General features: G+C 44.5%; 1 protein-coding gene across 2 annotated transcripts in view; it reads left to right on the top strand.

Moving 5' to 3' along the window:
• The first annotated feature begins 10,696 nt into the window (after window positions 1-10,696).
• Window positions 10,697-26,458, top strand: part of DNAH9 (dynein axonemal heavy chain 9) — a 301,438-nt gene continuing 285,676 nt past the window's right edge. For both annotated transcript variants that reach the window (XM_054571228.1, XM_054571229.1), the window contains exons 1-4: window positions 10,697-11,113; window positions 18,957-19,153; window positions 22,126-22,284; window positions 23,346-23,476. In XM_054571228.1, the coding sequence (XP_054427203.1) occupies window positions 10,697-11,113; window positions 18,957-19,153; window positions 22,126-22,284; window positions 23,346-23,476 (904 nt within the window). The remainder of the gene's footprint in view (window positions 11,114-18,956; window positions 19,154-22,125; window positions 22,285-23,345; window positions 23,477-26,458) is intronic.

Below are 26,458 nucleotides of genomic sequence, written 5' to 3'. Positions count from 1 at the left end.
TCCCGGGGTTTCTATTGCAGTAGACCTTGCATTTCTAACTCATTCTCAGATGCTGATGATGCTGCCTCCCCAGGATCACCCTTTGAGAACCACGGGCCTCAGGGGCCTCATCGCTCCCCCCCAGGCCTCGTGTCCCGCGGGGATCAGCTTTCCCCTGGGCAGCCGCTGCGGTTTTTTTCCTTCAGTCCTGACTTGGCATCTGAGGGATTCTGAAGGCGCAAGAGGCAGCGGAGGTTTAGTCTGTGCTTAAGTCTGGGAGGCCTCTCCAGACTCAAGTAAATAGAATGTCTGAAGAACAACCATAACAGCATAAACAATAAAATACAATTAAAAAATTAAGAAATGCAGGTTAAAAAAAGAATATCTGAAGGAATAAAGAGAGAAAGAGAAGTAGAAGCAGAGCAACAGATGATAGACAGAGTTAGAGAGAGAGAGAAAGAACAAAAGAAATAGAGATCCAGAAAGGAGAATTCAAAGAGGGAACGTAAGTCAGCTCTCCCACTCCTTGGCCCTGTATGGGGAAGAGCTTCCCAATGGCCCAGCGGTCCTCTGCCCTGACAACACATTAGAATCATCTGGGCCCCACCCCCAGATACTGCTTATGTTATCCTGGGTGGGCCTGGGCGTTGGTACCTTTAAATACCCCTAGTATTTAATGACCCGAATGTTTGGCTGCAGCTGAGAGCCACCAGAACAGAGAGCAGCACGTCCCAGCCACACTCATCTCTAACCCCGCGGACGGCTCCTCTCGGTGGGCTGTGTCCACTGCATCCTGGAAGTGATCTGGCCCACCTGGCTCTATTTCTGATAAGAAGGAAGTTGTGGCTAAAAGATGAGACAGAGAGTGAAAAGGAACTGAGATCTTCCTCTCTTCTGGAGGGAAACAAGAAAAATCAGAAAAGTCATCTTTAAATAGGAGAGAAAACAGCAATCAGAGAATTAAGGATCTTTCCTCTTCTCCATCCCAGGCACCTTGAAGAACAATGTTCATCGTTGCAACTCTTCCTTACCCAAGCCCTCGTCCTGCATTAGCCCAGGTGACCAGCACAAAGGTGGACATAATTTTTCAGATTTTTGATAATACATGTATTACTCCATTCACTCATGCAGCCACAACTGAATGTACAGGGTCCGGCAGAAGTAACGCCTGCTTGAGTGTGGTTGGTGGGGTAATAACATGGGTGTAATAATTTGTAGTTTTAATTTGAACTTTTCACCTAAATGTCATATCGTGTGCTTGACTGTGATATTGTTATGTTACAGAAGTACATGCTTATGATTTTGTAATAAAAAAGGGGCGTTATTTGTGCTGGACCCTGTATATGTCACACGCTTATAATCCCACTTTCCCCAGAAGGCTTGGTTCCCGAGGCCTCTTAGATGTGTGATTTCCTCCTAAATCAAGAGGACCACACCTGGGAACTAAAGCTAACAGCAAGCCCTGAGAATTGCCACAATCACAAAAAGAAACAGCCAAGAAGTTGTGTTCTCTGCAGTTTTCCTTGTTCTGCCCACTAGTATCCTGGGGTGGAAAATGTACAGTTACACTCCAGAGATTATTAAAATTAAGCAATGTGCAGAATTCATTTTTCGAAAATAGCATCATCGACTCTTCATAGCATATTTTTATAACACAAGTATATAGGAAAAGCAAGCAAGGATTGTTATTGTTCAGCACATTTAACTATTTCTTCCATCCTTCTGGGAATTAAACATTGAATGGTGAATAAACACAGGGAGATGTGCCAATATTAATTTCTGGTTTACTGCCTTAAATCAAAAGCAGGGTGACCATCAGGAGCTAAGCTTGTGATCTGGAGTTGCTACCTGATAAACAAAGTGACTGGAGGCTTACCCTTCACATCTCCTAGAGAAGCTTTGCAGGAAGTACCCTCCTAGGTTTTTTCTCTCGCCTGTCTCTTTGATGGATTCCTTCCCCTTACCAACAGACATCTTCTTCTCTCCTTTTCCTTTACCTGCCACGTGCACCAATGTGACCATTATTTAAGAGGGACAAAAGACACAGCTCCAACTGGCTCACTGAGGAGAGGACATCTTTGCTCACAGCTAACAAATGAAGTGTCCGGCATGAGGGCAGTGCTCAAGCAGCCAGCAGGAACTGCTTTCTCCCCCTCTCGGCTCTATGTCCTTCGTCTTGACTCCATTTTCAGATAGCCCTTCCCCTTCGCGGTGCCAAGGCAGCCGTGTTAGCCCTGCCCGAGGTTCAAGTCAAAGAGAAAGTCAAAAGCTCTTAGTTGCCCCAAGAGTCAAACCAAAGCCTTGGGGCTCACTCTACTATCTGAGGCGATCAGACGCCCACTGCCACGCTGATGACTGTGTCAGGGGATGGAGTGATCTGGTGGTCATCTTAGGCCAAGGCACACGCTTCAGTGCCAGCGTGGAAACAGAGCTTTACCTGAAGTACCTAGGCTGAGGGTAGGGAGTGGAAGTAGTTACCCAAGGAAAATGTGGTAAACAATCACTAGAAGAAAGGTGAATGGGTGCCCAGGTGAAAACACAAACAAATAAACAAAGTCAAGGGCCACCTTTCTGTTGACTTTTGAGTACATGAGCTTTTGAAAGTGACTAGACTCAGGATGTAGACAGCCTTAGGCCTGATCCTAGCATTGTCCTATTCACATTTTATCATTGTTATTAATAACATGTTTGGATTGTGAAGAGATGGTTCCCACTCTCTCCAGACAAGGCTATATCTTGTCCGTCACTGCATCGCCACGGCACGCAGAAGCAATGGCGGATGAAGGCATCCCTGCTCTCAGGAGTGGGAGGCCACTACTTCTACAGCCCACAGAGCACATTGGGCCATGAGGGAGAAAAGAAGGTAGTTCGTAACATTAACAGCCATTAATGAGAAAGCACATTATGGCTTTGTTGTTGAAAATGATCTCTACCTAGGGACTCTGAATGCAGTCTCTTCTAACTTCTTATTAGGATAACTAAGAAATACACAAAAATTAGGAAATACACAAAAGGAAGAATGTTCCTCACTTTCGCAGCTATAACTGATGGGTTGGTTACCTGATTCTGGAGTCTGCAAAGATGACCTTTGACTATAAAGGATATGGAAACCACCAAGACACATTCTGAATTTGGCTTCATGTAACTGAGACTGCTTTACACCTTCGCTACTTTGAGTCCTTACCAGCTAAAAGGTTTTGTAGTATCCAACCTAAACCAAATGTTAGCACATTTTTTATGTAGAGAGAACTATTTCAGGCTTTATGGACCATCCAGTCTCTGTATAGTTACAACTATACAACTCTGCCCTTACAGTGTGAAAAAAGCCATACTTTTGATAATTAATAATATAATTAAAAAATGAATACATACATAAATAGTCAATAAAATTTTATTTGCAAAAATAGGCAGAGGGTTGAATTTGGTCCACAGGTTGTAACTGGCTGACTTGTGGTGTTAACCATAGTGCTGAGTATGTGAGGTAATCAAAATAGTATTCAGTCACTCATATCCTCCACACTCTCCATCCTCGACAACTTTCTGCAATCAGAACTAGAAACTCCCCAAAAACAGTTGAGTGAGACTGGATGTAGACTAGAAGCTGGGGTTGTGTCGTAGAGGGTAGTATTTATATGAGATGAAAGTATATTTTCCATGGGCACAAAACTCAGACTTGCCAGAAAGACTTACATATTGAGAGACTGGATATACAAATGGAAAATGGCCAACCATATATAAAACCAGAACCCTCTTCCACAATCTGCAACAACCTGTCCAGAAAGCCAAACTATAATCCTGGTAGTAGCTGACCCCCACACCACCATGACCTGACTAATAAGTGACAGCTTCTTTAACTTTTGTCACCAGTTCCAACACAGGACCAAGCAGAGAAAGCCAAACACATACCTCTGTCAATCACACAGGATGCCCCGCTTCTAGCTATCGCACCTGCGGCTTCTCCAGGACAAGAGGCTCCATCAGGCCACACCTGAGCCTTCTCTTTTTCCCATAATAAAGCTTTCCCACTCCTATGCCTCCTTTTGTGCCTCTGTCAAAGCATAAGTGATGGTGGCCAACTCCGTTGCTATCAAAAGCTCTGAATAAGTAGTCTTTGCTTGTTCTCACTTGAGTGGTCTTTGTTAATTTCCAATATGTTGTTGTTTCCCTATATCTAAGTCAAAGTGGCCTCTTGATATCCTATTCCAAATTGTTATCACTCTGGCACCACCATCCCTTATGAAATGACATTTCTCCGAATCCCCTTTACTACATGATTCTTTGTTAGCATTTACAAAAGAGTGGAATACACATGAGATTTGGAATGGGGAGAGGAAAGGGAATGCTGTTATTCATGGATAGAATTATAGATCTCACAAAAACAAATATAAGATGCCTGGTTAAATTTAACTGTCACATAAATAATGTTTTAATATACTATGTCCCACCTCCCCATATAGTCTTATGCACTATTTGGGACATCCTTCTACTAAAAACATATTCTAAAATTCAAATTTAACTGGCATCCTGTATTTTGTCTGGCAATCTCATTTATCCTGGGGAACGTGGCAGCCAGGCTGGGGGTGTCTGCAGACCTTGCCAAGGACTCCCGTGTGCTTCTGCAGACATGCGCTTTTGAAGATCTCTCCTCAGGCTCCTGCTTTATGGTTCTGGCACATGGATGCTATAGCTTCTCACCTCCTCCATAGACTCAGCCTATTTTCCACACTCCAGTGCTGCGGGCTGATGCTAACGACTATTTCTCTGATCCTCCAGCGATATAGCCTTTCCTACTGCCACCTCCCAGTTCTTGCCATAGTCATGTAAGCTCTAATTTCTCTAGTCAACCCCTTATTTCCATAATACTCGGAGTAGCTCTGACCAAGCCACGTTGGCCATTCCACGTTGGTCAGCAGTAGAAAGCAGTCTTGCCAATTCAAGGTAATTCAATCACTTCTTTTTTTTAAATCATTTTTTAAGTTTGCAATTACAGTTGACATACAATATTATACTAGTTTCAGGCATACACTCCAGTGCTTAGACATTATATAACTTACTAAGAGGTCACTCCGATAAATCTCATACCCATCTGACACCATACATAGATATTAGGGTATTATTGAGTATGTTCCCTAAAGAGCTTCCTGGACAAGGAAAAGCTAAAGGAGTTAATCACCACCATTAATATGAAATATTAAAATGTTTTCTTTAACAAGAAGAAGAAGAGAACAATCAGTCACTTCCAATGTCTGTGTAGGTTTCAAATTCTTTCACTCTCTTCTCTGGAGGGTTGGCAAGTTCCCGGGGGCCTATACACCCTCCTGTCACCAGGAGAGGGTCTTCATCCGTACCTTGTTCTCAGTGACGTATAAACCACTTTGTAACCACGCGCTGTTGTCCACCAATGCCCCCAGGGATACGGGTGCCTATGCTGTGTCCTTTTTAGCCCGGCCTCAGACTGGCCCTCTAAGCACTTCTTTTCCCCTCCTACCCCACAAAGACCTTAAAAAGTGTCAGCCCTTATCCCTGAACAAGCCAGGACAGAAGTTCTATCATAGAACTTCTATCATAGGCTATCAAAATATTGGTCTACAGTCTGTCCTAGCATAAGAGTAGCTTTCCTAAGCTGCTGCATAGTAACTTTAAAATTACCAGTAAGAAAAAAGAGTACAAGAATAAGTTTTATGGCTAAACCAACTCCATGTCATAATTATTCTCCATGGTAGTATTATCAGAAGGCTGCCTTCCCATTACTCTCTTTAAATCCTGCCCGTGTCCGCTGCTGCTCCGACCCCAGGGACCGGGTTGGGTTAGGGCTTTTCCACAGGTTTGCAGTTTCCCACATCTTCCCTGGGAAGCCAGGCTCGAACGTTCCCTTCTTCTGGACACCCAAGCATTTCTGTAGTAGTTGTCATACTGTCCCCTTCCCTGGACTCTCCTAAAAGGGTCAAGAATGCTATAGCCAAATCCAAGTTGTCCTCCATTTTGCTTCTCCAGCCCTTCTCTCCATCCTAGAAAGACGTTGGTCTCCTTCTAAGGAAATCTGCTTATCCTATAGCCACGCACTCTTACCTATCTGCAGTTTAGCATATGTGTTCTGACCTCTCAGTCCTCCAGACTGTGCCCTGTACACTCAAAGCCAAGCACTTGGAAATAAAATAAATGAGCAATACAACATAAACCCTTTCTCTTTCTGAAGTGTTTCACTCTTACAATGAAAGAAAAGAAATAGCATGGCTTGCAAGGCTATTGTCTCTGCTATGTGTTTAAAAACCATTCAGAAATTCAATGGACTATTTTAGGCTGCATCCACACTCCTCCGAGGCATTAAAATGTCACTAACTCACAGAGTGAAGAGCCACAGGACAACATCAAAGCGCACAGGAATGAAAAACCCCAATTAGTATTTTAAAATATATCCCCTACTTGTAATTGTTAGCATACTCTATCAGTTTGCATTACTGGAAACCCAGACCAGAAAGTGCAAATGGAAAATAAGTAATAATCAAAGATTCCATAGAACGATCTTTCCCACTGTGAAGAAATACATCGTTATGAGAACCGAAAGGGCTCTCGTAATTTCAGGCAAAAATCAATTCAATGGGACTTTAGCTTTATTTTAAAACTTTTTTGTTTTGAATCTCAAAAAATAAAAAGAGAGAAAAAAATTCTTAAACAATCATGTTATTTCAAAATGTTACCTACAAAGGAACAAAATCAAGCTGGTTTCGGACTTCTCTTTGACACTAAGTTTCAGAAGGCAGTGGAACGATTTCTATAGAGGCTTGAAGGGAAAACAGGTGTTACCGGAAAATGTTACACCTGCCTGGCCTTGAGCTGGAGGTATGGATTTGGGGGCCACTGGCATAAAGGGAAGGGTTGTTATCTGGGATGAGTAAGTTCATACAAGATGAGATTTTAAAGTGAGAAGCCCAGGTGCTCTGAGAGGTGTCTAAGCAATGCCAATATTGAAAGAATACACAAAAGAGAGGAGTCAAGAGAATGAGAGGGTGTCATGGAATTCAAGAGACTAGAACAAGGGCAGTTCCATACGACGCACCTGGATCTGCTGTGTTGAACAGAGCCGAGGGGTAAAGTAACATAGGGCCGAACAGTGCCTGCTTAATGTGATGACAAAGAAATCACCGGTAATAGACTTAATTATACAATTGGTAAAACTAACCAATTAAGAATTTAAAGGTATCTGATAAATAATTTTGTAAATCTAATAGATTATTACCATTTATTCCCAGTAACTGAAATGAATTGCCCCACAACAGTCAGAAGACAATAAATGCCACATCCATCCTTTTTATTTTTTTAAATTGTGATACTTCATACATTGCACACACATACACTATTATGCATATAAAGAAAAACACAATATGTATGTACAGTTTAAGAAGAATGATAAGATTAAAACATATAATCCACGTTAAGAAAAAGAACATTACCAGGAACATAAAAGTCCCCAGTGTGCCCCTTACCATCCCATAGCTCTTCGTCCCCAACAATAAGTGATCACAATCTGAATTTTGACATTATCATTCCTTTACTTTCTCTAGATTACTACATATATGTGTGCCTAACAAAATATTGTTCATTTCATTTGATTTAAACCTCTAATAAATATACTGAATATATTCAGCTGCAACTTGTCTTTTTTAACATTATGCTTTTGGAATTCTTTCATGTTGATGCATACAGCTGTAGTCTATTCATTTTCACTGCTGTATAGCATTGTATTCTATGAATGGTATACATCACAATTGATTATCCATTCTAACATTGATGAACACTTGGTTTATTTCCCATGATTGTGCTGTTATGAACAACGCAACAACCGATATTCTTACACGTGCCTCCTGGATGGGGCCCCAAGCAACCTAGGCTCTCCCCTGTTTATGTATCCAATGTATCCGTCCATTTGTGTCCGATGTCTCATTTACCGGCATCCAAAGATGGCTGCTGGGAGAGTACTATAGTAATGCATGCACCTTCTTTGAATGAAAATGTCATCATTATTTAGAAATATTTGACATAGAAAGGTTGGTTTATATTCAATACCCATTAGCAGCATCACGGGTATTTCAAAGTAACTTTTGTTAAGGGAGAAGGAGACCTGTTGGGTTCTATAAATATGATGTCAACTATTAATTTTTGAATGTTCGCAAAAGGCGTTAAGTTTTGCATTACTTGCTTGTGTGAACAAATTCCTTGTCAATGATGACTACCCATAATTTAAAGAGGCCATTATTAAAAAGTGTTGAATAGAAATTATGCATAGCCATTTCAAGCAAGAAAACCGGGTATAAAAACATTATGCTCTAGGAAGTGAGTTTAAGTTTCTAATTTAAAAAAAAATGATTTCATTTGAACAATTACAAAAATTTAATATCTTCCATAACACCTTTTGTAGTACATAGCCAGCCTTTAAGATGGCACCCAATGGTTCTCATTTCCTGGTATGCACGCCCTGGTGTAGTTTCTTTTCACATTGAATAGGGTGGACATCTGCAACTAATAGATTATGAAAGGACAGTGTGTGACTTTCAAACCTCGGTCATAAGAGATATTGTAGCTTCCGTCTTCTCTCTCTTAAGTCACTTGGTCTAGGGGAAGGCAGCCATAGTCCACTCAAACATTCAAGTACCCAGTGGAGAACTCGACCTGCTAAGAAACTGAGGCCCCTGCCAACAGCCAGCGCTGACTCCTGGACCACGTGAGCCAGCCATCCTGGAAGCGGCTCCCCAGCCCCATTCAAGCCTCCAGAGGATATAGTCCCTGAGGACACCCTGTCTGAAACATCATAAGAGATCTTGAGCCAGAATCACCCGGGCACACTGCTCCTAAATTCCAGACCCTCTATAAACGATATGAGATAAATGTCTATTGCTATTTTCAGTTACTAATTTTGGAAGTAATTTGTTATACAGCAATAAATAAATAATATACATTTTTACTTTTTAACCATAATTATACAATATAAAGACTGTGTCAGTTGTTTTCAATAAATCCCATATAGATGCCCCCCACGTGGCCCCAAGGAGGAGACTAAGGGTGTGATGCTGGAGGGAAAGAAAGCTGAGATTGCCAGTGTTCGGGAGCCTTCGCTCAGGCAGACATCTTCAAGGCTCCTCCTGTGTTTCTATTTTTATGTAAATTGGAGCAAAGCAACAAAGAGAATGAAGGGCAAAACAGGCCATGGTGGAGATGGTAGGAACTTTATTTGCAGGGTGTATAGGGACTTAAAGGCCCTGAATTCGCCCTCTATATTATACAAAACATGAGCAGGAAAGATGCGTTTGGAGGTCCTAAGCATTAAAATGGCAACAATGCCTTCCTATGTGCAAAGAAAAATCTCTAAAAATGTGAATGTGTAAGAAGCAACTAACTTTTCTATTTTTCCCTGATGCTTTTGTTGGTATGCCAATGATCAAATCCATCTTAAAAACTGTTTTAGTGCTTCTGCTTTGTCCCTTCCCTCATAGTTGGTCTGCCTACCATGTAATCTAGCAATGATAAAACAATTTACAAACATAAGAATTCATTTTCTGATGTGGGCACTTTCCATCGTATCCTCTTTCGTTTCCCAGTCATTGTAAAATCAGTCATTTTACATTCCAGCTACTAGCTTTTCCTGAGCGGCTCTTGTTAGCTGAGCTGCTTTTGACAAGTGCTTATGCCGTTAATATTGCTCTGAAGCCCATCATACATGCTATTAGTTACCCGGAAACTCAGTGGCTGAAGGCAGAGTGGTAGGGCAGAGGGGAGCTCACTTCCGACCTGCAGGCCGCAGGCTGCTCAGGTCGTCTCTTTCCTTGTCCCATTCACATCTTACGGGCATGTAAAGGGCCAAGCTATCTACATCCTAATAGTGGAGAAAGACTCGGCAGCCAACAAATGCTCATTTCTAAGGTTAGGAAAGGTGCTTCGTATTATCCCTTTTTGAAGACAAGATCCAGACATCCGGGCAGGATGGGGAGGCTCTGGACATTCTGCTTGTTTACTAGTGCTTTGCTGAGAGCTGACTGGGGCCATACTCATGGAAATCCAAGTGATCTCAGGGTTTGAGTCCACACACGTGAGGCATAGATAACGCTGGAAACTAGGAATATATTGTTTTTATAATTTATATTAAAATGCTGACCCTGAGCTCTTCAATAGAATAGCTAGTGATAGAAATTAAAATTAAATTTAAAAAAATCCAGTTCCTCACTCATACCAGTACATTTCAAATGTTCAAGAGCCACATAAGCACTGTTCTAAAGTATTTCAGTCATCAAGAAATAAAAACTTCGTTGAAATCCCTTATATCTATTTTATATCTATTAGACATTGTTTTAAAGTTTGAATTACGCATTTGGAAAATAGATGGGAGAACCATAATATTTTCAGTGCCTGGAGACCTCTAAAGAATTTAATCTGACCTTAGCCAGCAGGATCCTTAACGAAACGCACCTCATCAATAAATCATTGACCAAGACAATCACCCTTGAGCACCTCCAATCCACGAGACCACTCCCTAAATAGGAGCGTCGGCTGGCGTCTTAGCAACAGCGACGCGATACCACCCCTTCCCCAACCGTCCCTCTCCTACCTTATTAGACTGCAAGGGGAGGGGCCAGGAGTCATGTGCCCAATAGGAGGGGAGCAGAGGAGGGAGTCCCGGCCGCGTCCCCGTCGCTAAGGAAACCGCTGCAGCCCGAGTTAGCGCGGGATGCCGAGCGCCGAGGAGCCGGCCGAGCTGGCTGAAGAAAACGCGGACCAGGAACCCGGCGGGGACCCGCGTCTGCGACTCCTGGGGGCCTATGTGGCCCAGAGCCTGCGGCCGGCTGCAGGCGCCTGGGAGCGCTGCGCCGGCACGGCCGAGGCGGAGCAGCTGCTCCACGCCTTCCTAGGCCGCGATGCTGCCGAGGGGCCGCGGCCGCTGCTGGTGGTGCGGCCCGGGCCCGGGGGCCTGGCGCTGTGGCCTGGGCTGGACGCGGGACCCGACTCCGACCCCCCTCGCGCTAAGGGGCTTTTTTTCCTGCGCACCAGGTCCGAGCCGCCCGGGCCCAATAGCCTCCGCGGTGCGGTGCTTTGCGGAGACGTGCCCGCCGCGCCTCTGGAGCACCTGGCCGCGCTGTTCTCCGAGGTGAGGGTGGGTAGGTGACCCCGCGCTGGCTGCCGCTCGGGAGGGGGAGGGGCGGGCAGACGGGGCGGAGGCGGGGCCATCGGGGAGGGGCGGGGCCGTAGGAGCAGCGAGACTCCGAGCGGAGTTTGAATCCCACAGGGAAGGGGATGGATGGGGGCGGGGATGGACGGAAAACGAGACCTCGGACGGCACCGAAGAGGCGACGGGGGAAATCTAAGTAGGGGCCCGATCGGAGTAAGACACTGTGAGCGATCTAGTACTTGGTTCTGCCCTGGGCCAGAGTTCAAGTAAAAGTCAAGGGGAGGCCAGAGTCCGAAGAGTTCCTGGGGTCTGACCTCGTTTTAAGGCTGTGTATCTTAATCTCTCCCTTCAGCTGGCACTGGGGAAAGCTGGAAGTGGTGAGCAAACGGCGTTTCTGTTAGGTCACTGAGGCTATAAACAGTGTTTGCTTCTGGGGAAGAGTTAAAAAGAGGAGGTGATTTGGTTTTGATTTTCATCTCACTCATCACACAACCATGAACCAAAGATCAGCCCTGTGCCCAGATAAATTGGGGCATCCAGATGGAAATGTCCAACAGGCACTGGGAGGGGCCTGTCTGGCGCTCAGGGAGGAGGGTCTTCGGAGGTGTGGATTCTGGAATGCTTTGGTGGCCCCACAGCGGAGGCCGAGAGAGCCAGGAGGTTTAAGACGGGGCACCCAGGAGAGACTCCTGGGACGTTTAGACCTTTCTGGAACGGGAGCACACTTCCCTGAAAGTTGAATGTGTGTGCTTCTGGAAGCTTGGTGCCCTGGATCTTGCAGATTATGAACTAAGTGTTTACAGAGTACTAGCTAAATGATGTTTCCTGTGGTAGGTGCTCTGGGGAGTACCAAAGAAACAAAGGCAAGATCTCACCCATGAAATTAATCATATTCTTAAAGTACTTAAAACTAGTCTGACTGGGATGGAGGCAAATTGGCCCAAGTGCTGGTCCGGCTTTGGAGGCTTTCCACTAAGTGAGGTGTTAGCTCATTTGATTGCTTTATTAGGAGGCTGTGGGAGGAGAGAATTTCCAGGAAGGGTCTGGGATGACACAACTCAGGGGGCCCATGGAAGCTAGGTTACTCGGCAGTTATGAAAGTAAATCAATATTTTAACGACCAGAATGGTTTCACTGCTCTGCACTGTCTGAACACCATCCCTGCAGAAGTCCAAGCTTGGATCAAATCCCCTCATGAATGACGGAGGGAGACTTCTGTGTTGTGAGCGCCATGCTTAGCCTCAAGTGTTGAACTGGCTCCTGAACAAAAGAGGGTAATTAATATAAGCAGAGAGCAAGGTAAACTTCTGATGTGGGGAGCAGGTTGAACAAAGATTCCTCGATGGAACTACACCTAATGTGTATGGGAGACAGCAGTTCCATCTCAGTTTTGTGTTATGGCCAAAGATAGTCCAGAAAGCAAAAGTCATTTTAAAGTAACTCAAACCCTCAAATGTTCAAGAATTTTGACTGGTGCATTGAAAAGAGATTGGAAATAAACTAAATGTTCATCAGTAAGGCAACTGGACGAATGAAGAAGGTCCATCTATAATTAAAAGGAATGGTTGATATGAAATAGTCCTAGATAAGATAAACGCATAAGATAACATTCACCCTCCCAACATTTTCTAAGTGAAGAGTACAATACAAGGGGGACCCCCCCCAAAAAAACCAAAATTATCTTCTGGGGGGCAGCTCCTTATAGTACAGGCTGCCCCACGAGACGAGCGCTCTAGGGTTCCATTTGTATCAGTGCACCAGCTGGCAGTGTTGTGAGAGGCTGTTCAGCTTCAGTGAACTTTTTTGAAAACTCTTTGAACGCATTTGCCCATTTCATGATGGGTGATTTGTGAGCACACCTGCCCACACCACACTGAATGTTCAGCAGTTTTTGACCAAAAACAGCATGACCCCTGGCCCCAAGCTCCCTATTTACCTGATCTTGCCCCGAGCAACTTTTTGTTTATTTCCCTGTTGAAGAAAGTCCTCAAAGGGAAATGTTTTGCCAAATGTGGAAGAGGTCGGACAAAAAACGGCAGAAGCATTAAAAGACATCAAAATCAATGTGTTCAAAAACTGTTTTGAGCAGTGGAAAAAAAGTCTCGATAGGGGTATTGCATCAAATGGAGAGAACTTTGATGGTGGCTGACGTTTAAACATGTAAGAATAAATACACAATTTTTTATAAATAAATTTTGGGGGTTTTTGGGTCTCCCCTCTTGTCAATCCCATGTACGTAATTGTGCAACAAATCCTTAGACCCTCCCCCACTTTTTGCATGACTGAAAACCTACATTCACTAAACAGCAATTATCTGCCTGTTCCTCCCTCCAGCCCCTGGCATTCTACTTTGTCTCTTTGAACTTGATCACTTCAGACATCTCATATAGGTGGAATCATGCAGTATTGTCTTTTCGTGACTGGGTATTTCGCGTAATGTCCTCAAGGTTCATTTATGTTCTGGCCTATGACAGAATTTCCTCCCTTTTTAAGGCTGAAATATACATCACATTTTCTTTATCGATTCATCTATAGATGGACATTTAGGTTTCTTTTACCTCTTGGCTATTGTAGATAATGCTGCAATTTAAGATAATTTTTAAAGGTGCAGAATTTTGTGAATAGTATTTCTGATAAAAAGAAAGGAAGGAAGAAGAAAGGAAAGAGGGAGATAAAGGAAGAGTAAAGGAAGGAGAAGGGAGAGAAGGAGAATAAGGGAGAGAAAGGGAGAAGAGGGAGGGAGGGAAGGAAGGAGGGAAGGAAGGAAGGGACAAAAGGAGGGAGGGAGGACATTCATTTACAGAGTGAGCCACAGGGGGACCTGAGTGACCGAGGTACCAGGTTAGGAAGACTTACTTTCCACTGTAAAAGCTTTCATATTTCTACAAGTTGTACCATGTAAATGTGTTATCTATTGAAAAACCTTAATAAAATCATTTTTAAAATACATCCAGACCTTTACTTTCATTTCTCAAAACTCTCAGAGTGATTCTTAGGCTGTTCAACCACCCTGCTCCTGTCTTCTTTCATACACCCTGGGCTTGATCCAGTGCCCGCTGAGACCTCTGCTCACCCCATCCCTGAAGCCCATCCCTCCCCTTCTGTCCTCTCTCTTCTCCACTGTGGATCAATCCCCTTGTCCTTCTACCTCTTCATTCAGCATCACTAAACCCAAAAGTCCCACCTGGCTGAGAGAAGTCTTTCTCTGCTGAGTGTGGGGTAGGTGTGGGGTAGGTGGGAGGGTAGGCGGGCGGCGGGTGGTACACGAAGGGTGAGTCGACCAGAGAAGAAAGCCCCCTCCCGGCCACTTTATTTGCCACTGCCAGCTTAGCTTTCCTGGAGCTCTGAAACTTGAATGCTCTCTTGAAGTCCTGAGTTTGTAGAGGGAGCCTGGGATTTGGAGTATGACAGACCTGGATTCAAACGGTGGTTCTGTCACAGGCACAACTGAAACAGGCTCATAGATACTGAGAACAGACTCGCGGTTGCTGGGGGTGAGGGGGGCGGGTGAAAAAGGTGAAGGGAATAAGAAGTACAAGTTGGTAGTTACAAGACAGACATGGAAATGTAAGGTGCAGCACAGAGAATATAGCCAATAGTATTGTAATAGCTGTGTATGGGGCCACGTGGGTGCTGTGGATATCGGGGAGATGGCTTTGTAAAGTATAGGATTGTCTAACCACTAGGCTGTACACCGGAAACGAATACAAAATTATATTGAATGTAAACTGTAATTGAAAAAGAAAAGAGGGGTAAGTTAAAGAAAATAGGGTGAATCGTATTAGGAATATGTTATAATAATATGCTCTATTATCCGGCTAAATGCTTTTTCTCTGAACATAATTTTCTGTTTTGGGTGTTGCAACCTAGAGGGATATAGCTAAATAGAAGGAAGGAACATCAAAAATGCTGATGCATTAAAAACAAAAACCTGGTTCTGTGAAGTTCATCAGTGTGATGTGAGCAGGTCTGCTCACCTCGGCCAGGGTCCGACTGCCCCAGAGGGCTCTCAGGAAACCTAGGAATAACGCATTAGGACGGCTGGAGTGGGGTGTGTTGTGTCACAGGTGATCCAGAAAGCACAGGAATTACTGCCACCCTGCATCCCACTTAAAAGCTTCCTCACTTCCCTGACCCACCCTCGGCTCCTCGCCCTCTCCAATTCCAGTTCTCCCTGGGGTGCTCAGCAGTATGGCCAAACTCTCTTCTCTCAGCCTCTCTCTGCGCTGCTCTTGCTCTTTCTTGTTTTTTTTTTTAAAAAAGGAAACAATAAAAGTTTCTACAAATTCTTGTATCCACCCCATATGCCACACTCTGTAGCCATATCCTCTGCCATTCTTTCTATGGCGGAGATGGAGTGTCTGCTGTCACCTGATCCCAGCCTTAACACCAAAACTGCCGCGTGGGGTCTGAACCCATCCATTCTCATCCTGAGGAGGTAGCGCCAGCAGTTCTCCCCGCTCTCCTACATTCTTATTTTTTCCCTCTCCACTAGACAAATGCATGTGAACTCTATGAAATTAAAAACCAGTCATTCTTTTACTTCGTGAATATTTATGGAGCATCTACTATGTGCTAGTACCGTTCTAGGTGCTGGGAAGGTACACCGGTGAACAAAACATACAACAATTACTGACCTCATAAAGTTTATATTCTAGTGAAGAAAGAGTCAATGAACAAGACCTCCCTCACCAAACGAAACCTCCCTTCCTCCAACCCCCTATCATCCCACCTGCACGGTCCCTTTATAACAGAATGTCTAGCATATGTGTCTGTTCCTACTGGGTCCCATTCTTCCCCTGTTTTACACTCATTCATCAGGTGTTCGCCCTCATGCCGCACGGGAGGGAAATTGAGGAGCCTCTCCAGGTCGCTGCCGGCCTCCGTCTGGGTGCTTTCCCTGCCTGACCTGCGACTGAACAGGATTTGACCCCGCTCCTCACGGGCTTCTCCTTCCAGAAGAACATGCTTCGCCTGGCTCCCAGGATACTAGTCTTCTGGTGTCCTCCTGTCTCGGTGGCCCTCCCTTCTCAGCTTCCATAGGAGACACCCCTTCCTTCCAACTTCGAGAATGGGAGAGCCCCAGGGCTTATTCCTTAGACACCTTTTCTTGTCCATCCCTCGGGGCGGTCGCTCAGCTTTCGAGTTTTACAAACCGTCTGTAGTCTGTATCCGGCACCTCCCGGCTTCGTTGTCTCCAGGCTTTCCTGCTCCTCTGACCTCCCATCTACCACAGCCAACGGACGACTCAGTGTCCCCAGTTAGAAGGCCTATAGATAGATAAGATTCTAATGTGTCCCAAAACATATTCCTGAACTTCCCTCGAGAACTTACTCCACTCTTATCTTCCCACATCAGTTAATGGCAGCTCCATTCTTCCTGTTGCTTAAGTCGCAAACCTTGGAGTCATCCTGACTCCTCACAATCCCACCACCAATCCATTAAAAAATCATGTAGGCGGAGCCTTCATCATTTATGTAGATTCAGACCATTTCTTACTATCTCCTCTACTCTCCCTTGTGCCAAGCCACTGTCTTCAGTATTATAGTAATAACTTGCTAATGGATCTTTTTCCACGTTTCCCCCCTACAGTCTGTGCTCAACACCGCAGCTGGAGTGAGCCTACCATGTTACTCCCTTGCTCAAAGCCCTTCCATGATTTCCATTTCTCTGAGAGTAAAAGTCAAAATTCTACAGGCAGGGCTGCATGTAATTTGACCCCCTTTACTCACCCCTACTCTTCTTACTCACTCAGTTCTGGCTTCACAGGCCTCTACACTGCTCCTTGGTCATACCAGGCATACTCCCACCTTCAGGCCTTTCCACTGTCTGTTCCTTCTAATCAGAAGGCATATACCGCCCTCAAGAATACACACAGCACTTTCCCAGTCATCCCCAGTCTTCGTTCAAATGTCACCTTCCCAATGGTGCATACACCAGTCACTCCGTTTACCATTGCCACCCCTCCTCCACCCCACATTTCTTGTTCTCTTCACCTCTCTTGTTCCCTGCGTAGGTCTTGCTCATTGACTCTTTCTTCACTAGAATATAAACTTTACGAGGTCAGTAATCATTATATGTTTTGTTCACCGGTGTACCTTCCCAGCATCTAGAACGGTACTAGCACATAGTAGATGCTCCATAAGTATTCACGGAGTAAGAGAATGACTGGCTTTTAATTTCATAGAGTTCACATTCATTATCTTCTTATCACTCAAAGCCTTGCAAAGTCCAGCCCAAACCCACCTACCTCTTTTTGCTCAGACAGCAGACATTCTCTTATGAACGTCTACTGAGTGCTCCCTATATCCAGCTCCAAGGGAGGACTGCATATATGTAAAGATCAAAGAAGATGCAGTGCCTGCCATTGGGATCTTAGGAAAATCCTTGTTCATGCTCGCTCCCCTCTCTTGTTTATCCTTTCTGCCCTAGGTCCAAAGAGTCCTTTCTTAACATGAATGTGAGTAGAGCTCAATTTGTGATATTTCATTTCTTGGAACTCCCAGTTCACCTGGGAGTGTAAGTTCTCAGTTCAGTGATCATTTTCAGAGAGACCAGGCAAGGACTGTCTTCTTGGATTTTGCATGTTAGGTCCAGGTATTCTATTTTATAGCCACATAGACTTATTAGTCATGTATAGAACCCAATCAACCACAGAGATGCATATTTCCTTTTCATTATTTATTGAACAGTCCCTTTCCACATTATTGGATGTCCTCTTTTTCTTTATATTATTAATTGTGAGCATTTGACAGCCAGAGTTTCCTAGTGAGTTGTATTAATTACAACTTTTTAAGTTGTTAGTCATAGCATTTAAACTAGCTCAAAAAGTTCAAGAGCAGGAGCTCCAAGGATGTCATAGGCCTTGGCCTTTCTCCATCTGTGGACTCCGTCTTCTCCATGGTGGCTCCACATGGTAGCAAGATGGCCGCTAGTCGCTCTGTACTCAAGCAAGAGAATGCTTCTCTTCCTCAGAAGTTCCGATAAGAGACTTTGGCCTGGCTCATTGGTTCAAATTTATTCACAATGTTCACCTCTGGATCTGGAGATGGGTACCAAAAGGAGAGGAACTATGTTTGGTGTCGAAAACTAACTAATGTTCACCCTACAGAGGGCGGCAAGATGCTCAACTTTGCTTTACTTTTGTAAGATGTTGCACCACACCCCCTGAAGACAGAGGGTCATCTTCACCTGCATTTGTCCTCTGCTTTGCCTCTGGCCTTTGTGACTATTTTAATCACCTCTATTCACCCTGTTGATTAGGGAGGGATTCCTGCTCTAGGGTTATAGGGATGGCTGGCCACAGAACACAGGTCAAACGAGGCTGACAGCAGTTTATTAGTCACATACACTCACAGTCCAAAGGAGGAGGAGGACACCGTGCTACACAGGGCCACATGGGGTTGCCCTTGGGAACAGATTGAAGTGAGAGGCAAGCTTCATAGTATCAAGAATGTGTGGTCCCCACTGGTTCTTGTGGGAGGATGAAATTGGCTTTTTTGAATAATTCCACTGGCTGGCAGGGATCTGAAACCCACTACTCAGGGGTAGGCAGCCACTGTACCTGGTCCCCTTGATACGGAGGACTGTTCGACCAGTGGACCTTCTGTGTAGGAGCTAATAGGGAAGGAAGCTTCTGATAGGCTCTCTGAGACTCCTGATTCTATCAGATGTCAAGGCAGTACATAATGTTGGCTCCTAATATTAGGCCTTACAGCACAGTGACTTGCAAACTGTGTATAGCTTTCTGGGCTCAGGATAGTCTTTCTGTAAGTCTCAGAAGCAGAACATCTGCCTTCTTTCCCATGCACCCTTCTTCCAGGTGGTTATCCCCATCTTGGCCAACAAGAAGAATCACCTAGACTGGCCCCATGTGGTGTGTCAAGATGTCCAGCAGCATGCCCACAGCCTCCAGTGTGAACTCATGGTTATCCTTGAGCACGGGCGGGGGAAGACTCTGCTTCCTCTTCCCGCAGGCTCAGAAAAAATGGCTTTTGGGGATTCTGAAAGTGAGACAATGTAAGTACCGCCAGCCTGGTCATATGGGTCTCTGAGATATGGGAGAAGTTGGTTTATCTGAATGTTTTCCTTATGACTCTTCTGTTCCTGACTTTGCTCATGTCCTTGTTCCACACACCAGCCCTCTTCTGCTGTTGGCCAACATCCTCGGACTTTATGTTTTATGCTGATTACTACCCTTGCCCCAGCCCTTCCGCCTGAAGTCCTTTAAGGCTACCACAGCTTCATGGCCTCTTTTCCACCCAGAGTTATGTCAGGGCGGAGAGCAGCCACACCGATTTCAGTATTTTGCTTATCAGGACAGTGTCTCATCATTGGCAAAGGCCCAGGGCCCGTCTGGGAGACAGCCACGCCACTTCCCAGCATTCACCCAGCACATAATGCCACAGAGCTCGCTCTGGTGACTCTTGTTACAGTTCCAGAACCTCCTCCCCAGCAGCTGGAGACTTTTTTCAGGTCCATCCTGGGGATTTTTTTTCCCAAATAGAAATAGATCTGGCTGTGTTAGAGCTTGAAGTTCACGCCTCCTGTGCCCGAGTGGCATTAAAACCCCAGCCTCATCTCCTTTTAGGAGTTATATCTGCCATTTACTTCCACTTACCATTCAAGCTCCAAGCTATCTTTGTCTCTGTCCCATGTGGTATTGTTATGTTTCTTTCAAGCCAGGCTATGTATCTAAATGATATAGTTGGTTGTATTCTACCCAGCGTTTTTGCGGGGGAAGGAGGGTCTTAACAAGATGCTTAAGGTAGAGGGGATTACTCAAACACAGAAAAGAATTCCATCTCTGATTTGACAAAATAAAAATACCCATGTCAGTTTCATTTAAATCCATTGTTGGTAGTAGTAAGAAAGTCATCTTTTTTGATGTTTTAGTGCCTAATATTAAAATGTTTTGTTGGTTCAACACAACAGCAAGGACAGGTGGAGAACCATGACAGAATCCACTATTTCTATCATTTTCTTGAGTATCTGAAATAAAATGGCAAGGTTATGAGACAAGGTCACACGGAGCTTTGTGCAGGGCTCTGGACCCTCGCTTTTAATCCGGGCTCTGCCTCATGCTGACTGGGCCATGTGGAAGCAGCCATTTAATATCTCCCAGACTCAGGTCTCAGCCGTTTTTCAAATGTAGGCGGCCTTAGGACCTACCTCTCACTCAGGGTTCTTGTGAGATGACATCTGCAAAGCTCTTAGGACAGTGCAAAGCATAAAATAGTGCTGAAGAAATGGTAGCTAATTATTATGACCAAGTCGGAGAGACTTACGATTGGGGATTGGCCAGGAGTCAAATTGCAAGGCCTGCCGATATCCAAGATGGACTAGACATGCCCCTCCAAGGATAATCTGGGGGAAGGAGGTCACAACAAAAGACTTCCGAATTGGATGACCTCCATCCAACAAGATGGGCCAATCCCCAAATGCCAACTGGCTATAGGCACCTGAGACAACCCAGCATCTCTCTGTGTTTGTGGCAACCTTCCTTCAGGCAGGCCACCTTCCTGCCTGAGCTCCGACTGCCATAATGCCAGGAGTTTCCCAACGCAGTACTGTTGTTGTTGTGTGTTCAGGGCCCAAGGCTTGATCTGAAGAATAAGTAACGCGTGGGATGGCAATGTGCTTTATGATGAGTTTTTGTTATTGGAAGTAATTTGCTACATATATCAATGTAATCTGAAGCAATTTCCCAGTTAACTGAAAAAGTTATTTTAGTTTAATAAAAATATTCAATTTCACAATAAATAAATACAAATTATCATTTTCCTGTTCCTTTTATATTCTAACACAATATTCAGTGTCTGTGTATATAATCATTACTGAGTTTATTGCCCTTTGTTCGAACTTGATAATTTCCCAAAAGGCTGGATCGTATTTCAGGAAGGTGAGCATCTTCTCCCTTTAATACCTTCTGTAATCACTTGTGATTAAATTAAGCGAAAGTGGTTTTCTGGTATGAAAATGTGAATGATAGACTCCTTTTCTTTGTCATTCGTGTTGAGTTCTTGGCATAAACAGTTTTTATTTAGGACTTAGTGAAAAGGCAAATCAAAATATATTTTTCATTTTTAACTCCTTCTAAAACATTCCTGGTCTGTTTGTTTATTAAAAAGATAGATGAAGGAGAATGCTTGGGAATTTCATTCTTTATTGGAAAAGTAAGGACAAAGTGAAGTTAACATTGGTGTTCAAATGACTGATGGTTTGCCTTGTGGAGGAGGAAGTAACCTATTTCCTCTTGATGCGGAGTTTGGAACTAAGAGCAAAATGAGGAAATCACAGGGAGGTAGATGTGCTTCGATGTAGAGGCACACTGTCTCCCAGGGAGAGCAGATCCACTGAGGAGTGCGCTTCTTTGTCAAGTTGAGAGGCTGCTGGCATCAGTGGGATTCAAGCAAGGGTTGGTGGTCATGCGAATGTTTTCTGTCTGGTATATGTCTGCATTGACAGAAAGACTTGACAGAATTCAAAGTTTTTCAGCTAGGCTCCCGAATAATGGAGAACGCTGTCTTGAGTTCTTGCGTATGCATGCATGCATAAGCATTTTGTCTACGGAGGATCTGTACTTTTCATTGACTACTCATCAGTCTACTGTCCAATAAAAGTTAAGAATGCCACGATTCGCTCTGGCTGGTATGGCTCAGTTGGTTGGCGTATCATCCTGTAACCAGAGGGTTGCACGTTCAATTCCCGGTCAGGGCACATACGTACCCAGAGCAGAGAGGTGGGTTGTGGGTTCCATCCCCAGGCCGCACAGTCCAAGTGAATGTGATCCCTGGCCCAGGTGTGTATGGGAGGCAACCAATCAATATTTCTCTCTCTCCCTTCTCCTCTCCCTTCCTCTCTCTCTAAAGCAAATGCCAGGATTACATGGGATGTCCCACCTATTTTTTAAAAATTTGGGATTTGATTTGGGGGACACCCTGTGCTAAGTTATTTCCAATGTTTCAGGAGACTTCTTGTGCCTTTTGCAGCTTGGATTCCACAGATAAGGCTGTCATCTACGCCATTGAGTCTGCAGTGATCCAGTGGAGCCACCAAGTACAGCTGGTCCTCAAGAAAGAGTCTTCCCAGCCGCTCCTACAAGGGGAGAACCCCACTCCTAAGGTGGAACTGGAGTTCTGGAAGAGCAGGTAGGCACATGCTCAGACCTTAGCAGCTGCCTTACAGAGGAGAGTGGCCTCGGGGAGCCAGCCGTGAGCCTGGTCCCACATCCAGGTGTTTCTCCTGTCCCCTAGAGCAGACAGCTTGGTGTCGTTTAGGTCCATGTGGTCTTCTATGCTCTGGGAGAGGCACCCTTTCCCTAGGGTTCATTGGTTGTCCCTTCTTTCCTGGGCTATAGTCAGTATACCTTCTGACATTTCTGCAAAGGCTCTTTCAAGTACGCGTAAAGTTAATTAATTCTCTTTTATATATTTTTCTTACTTGCCTGCTTCCTTCTCCTTGGACAGTCAGGTTATGCACACACACTTTTTATAGGAAGCTGAAGAAGGAGCGGGTTTTGACAGTAGGCAGCAGAACCTAGGTCCCAGCCAGTCGTTAGCAGTGCTAGAAAGCCCGTCAGCCACCGTGTCCCAGCTCCACAGGTTTCCAGAAAGGCCTAATGATTCTTCCTGCTGATCCCCCCTCTGGTTCCCCATTTCCTTGTTCCTATTTATCATTGTGCTGATTCATCTTTTACTCAAAAGGAGCTAGATGTTTGAAGCAGATGTCCCTGTCCTTGCATTGAGTGGGGAGCGCCCGTATCACACGGCCAGGCGTGTCTGCGGGTCTTCAGCCCCTGTGGGTGTTGCCGTGCTGAGATGTCCCCCCCTCTGCCTGGCTTCCGACCGCTCTGCTGACCGACTGCGGGGCCCTGCTCCAACAGCCTCACTCCGACACCTCACTCGCCCACCCCAAACCTTCTTGCAAGAGCTAATGGCCTCCCGCTGCCAAGCTTTTGAGCCACCAGATGTTCACAGCAGTTTTCCCTGGTGTTAGCTCCTGGAGCTGCCCCTTTGAACCCTGTTCCCTACTCAGGCTTTTGCCCTTGCTGTTCTGGGCACAGATGCCCTGGCTATCCGGGCTGGAGCCAGCCTGTGTGGAGCCCCCTGAGGTTGGGCTCCTCTCTCTGTCCATCCGAGGAAGGGGGTCATCGCCGTGCGACAGGAGTTCTGGACATTCACCTGGACTCCCCTCCTCCACGGTGCTGCAGGTCCGAGGATCTGGAATACATATACAACCAGCTCAGAACGATAAAGGTGAAGGGCGTGGCGGGGCTTCTGGACAAGGTGCAGAGCAGCTACTTCCCAGCTTTCCAAACCATGTTCAGAGACGTCGTAGCAGGTGAGGAGCAGCAAGTATTTTCATGAATACGTTTATCTCGAATTTGTAATTTAGTGCTGAATTACCTTCTCTCTCTGATTTCAGCAGCTTCAAGTCCTTATAACCCTCCCAGGCAACACAATCTAGCGTGACAAGAATACCAAACGCAGAAGCAGGAAAGCAGCTACCCTGTGTTCTGTTTGCATTTCCACCACTTTGTGACCTCAGGGAAAGTCCCCTGAGCCTCTGAGCTTCAGTGTACACTGTGGATATCGTACATGCACACTTCCCGCCTACTTCCTTGGGCTTTGGGGATATAATGTAGATGGAATTGTTTACTGACTGTACCTTTGTACAAATGCATGTTATTACCTCTCACTTTGGAATTCAGGTCCCTTTGCCCCTGGCTCCTCAAGATCTCAACTCCATTTCTCGCTCCATTCTGCTTTTTCCATTCCTACTGTCAGAAGGGACTGCAATTTCCTGGCCATCTGAGCACCAGGCGAGATCAGCCCTTGTCAAAATCGCAAAGCCAGCAAAGTCTATAATTAGAAGTAGTTAACTTTTTTCAGGGCTCCCTCTCCCCTCAACAGTGCGCTTTGCTTCTTCCCTTTCCCTTTTCAGACCTTTCTACCTCTTCAGGATTGTAGGTCAGAATGTGTTTTTAGAGGTAATTGTAATTTCCTTTGATTTACACTCAATCCACACAGTGATTTTCAAACATGTTTTTCTCTATCAGTACTCCTTCTTCAGATACAATTTCCTATGTACGTCCTACAACATAGACCTAATGAGGATATATTTGCTCTATTGAAGAGGGGAGTGTCCTGTGTCTCTAGCACATTGGTTGACTCTTTGTCCCACCTTCATCTCCTCCTGGCATGGGGTTTGAAAATCACACAGCTACAGGAATAAAAGTTGCAGTGAGGAGAGATGGGGGTGGGGGGTCTGCCATGGCTTCGTAACAGGGAAGGACTGGCAGAAGGGGCTTGCCTTTGAGGTCCTTCTGGGCCCTGAGGTCTTTTCTCAGAGTCTGTCTGCCCACACATAAAGCTGACTTGGAACAAGGCACCCCTTGAGGCCTCGGCTTATTGCTTTGCTGAGTTTGTGTCCCTGAGGAATCAATTGTTCCCAAATTATAGTTCAATAAAAATGGTGGCATGTGCGCCACTCCTGCTGTGAGAGGTTATTGTGGGGGAATGTGTGCTCAGACATATTTAAAAATGTGTTAAAGGGCAACCGTTTTTGATCACTGATAACAGTTTTTCATTTATGTTAGTGATTGGAAGTTTTCATTTTGTATGATTTTATTTAGGTTAAGATGAAAGCCAATTCAGAGAAAATTTAAGTAGTACTATAGGATGTATGCAGACATGAGGAATATCAAGGGAGATATGCAAATGACTGTAATTTGGGGTTCTGAAATAAAAAAGAACACGTAGAAGGATTATATTTATGAGTTGCTTATTAATAGATTAATAGACTATGATTATTCACATTATTATTTGTTATAAAAGATTTGGTTCCCCATGCCAGCTTCAAAAAGTTATTTTCAGTAGAGTATATAATGGCAATGAAAAGAAATTAGGAAAAAAATGCACATATAGTAGTACCAGATAACCACCACTGTAAAAAAAAAAATCCTTGAAATATATAATTCAATTCAGATGATAGAAGAAAAGAATTTTGATTAGAGGGATTGGGTGAGAAATTTTGCTGGGATCTTTGAAAAGTAAACATATTTTAGAGACATATTATGTGCATTACTCTTATTAGTCATGTGAGGGGTTTTCATTGGCTCACTGATGGACTGAAGAGAGGGAGAGGAAAATAAATATTCCTGGGTTAGTGGGTATGAATTGAAAAAGAGTGACAAATGAAGGAGGAGCTTAAAAGAATATAGAAAAATGTGTTGGAACAAGGTTGTCTGAAGTGGAATTGATTGGGAGATAAAGAACCTTGGAACAGGAAGTAACAGTATCCTGGAGGGAAAGAACAAGGGCAATACAGACTAATTAGGGAGTTCTCATCTATGGCCACTAGGGGCAGGATTGGCATAGTGCAGCATGGTTGCTCATCCAGGATTTTTATAGGTGTAACAGAAGTAAAAGTTGAGTGGTGCTCTGGAATAGACTTGAGCTGCCTTGCAATTTCTCAGGAGAGCCCACTGCATGCAAATCTTTTCAAATCCTCCTCCACAACATTCAGTGAAGTCAAGTTGGTAGCTTTAAACTAAACATGGTGGGAATACTGGTAATATTTATATAACAGAAATTGGCAGATGCTATGAATAAAGGTTTTTGTCTCAGAAGAGCCTGTTGTTAAAGATTTACCAGCAAACTACTAGGCAACATTGTGCAACTGGCTTTTTATATTTACAGCTCTTAAAAGTCATGAGCCTAACTCTGTTCGTCCCTTTTTCTTCATTTGTCTTGCGAGCCAAGGTGATTGCACCTGGGACTGGATGAGCCAATCCACAAATATTGTGCTCTTAAAATCAAGGGAGTGCTTATTTGATTGTGATTAAAGAAAGTTTTGCTTAAAAAAAAAAAAAAGTATCATAAAGGGAAAGCTGCCCTGGCCTCTGGGCTCAGCTTCCTTTCTCATGACACCCATGAAAGCTAGAACTTATACTCATTAGAATGGCTGCTGAATTTTAACAGGCCCTTCCCCACACAGCAATTTGCTATTCCCAGCTTCCACATTTTAGGATTCACTGCTCTAATCAATTTACCACAACATTTGATTTTCCAAAATTTGATTCACCTTCTACTTTCTGCAACTCCATTTGGTACATAAAGTACAAATGTACACACTACAAACTCCTACATGTAGTGAGCCCCAAAACCATCAAGCTAGGGGATCAACATATAAACTTGGGGAAATCTTGCTTTTACTCAGCTAGGCAAGGCTGGCCAATTAACAGGAAGACCCTAGGCAAGTTGCTTAGGTCTTAAGTTCTTCACATATAAAGTGGAAGTTATAAAGCTACTTTACAGGTTT

This window comes from Pteronotus mesoamericanus, unplaced genomic scaffold, assembly GCF_021234165.1.
Source record: "Pteronotus mesoamericanus isolate MK-2021 breed Mesoamerican mustached bat unplaced genomic scaffold, CSHL_Meso_final contig_22, whole genome shotgun sequence".
Classification (NCBI taxonomy): domain Eukaryota; kingdom Metazoa; phylum Chordata; class Mammalia; order Chiroptera; family Mormoopidae; genus Pteronotus; species Pteronotus mesoamericanus.
Note: the sequence above shows the minus strand (reverse complement) of the source record. Positions and strands in the feature narration are given on the sequence as shown.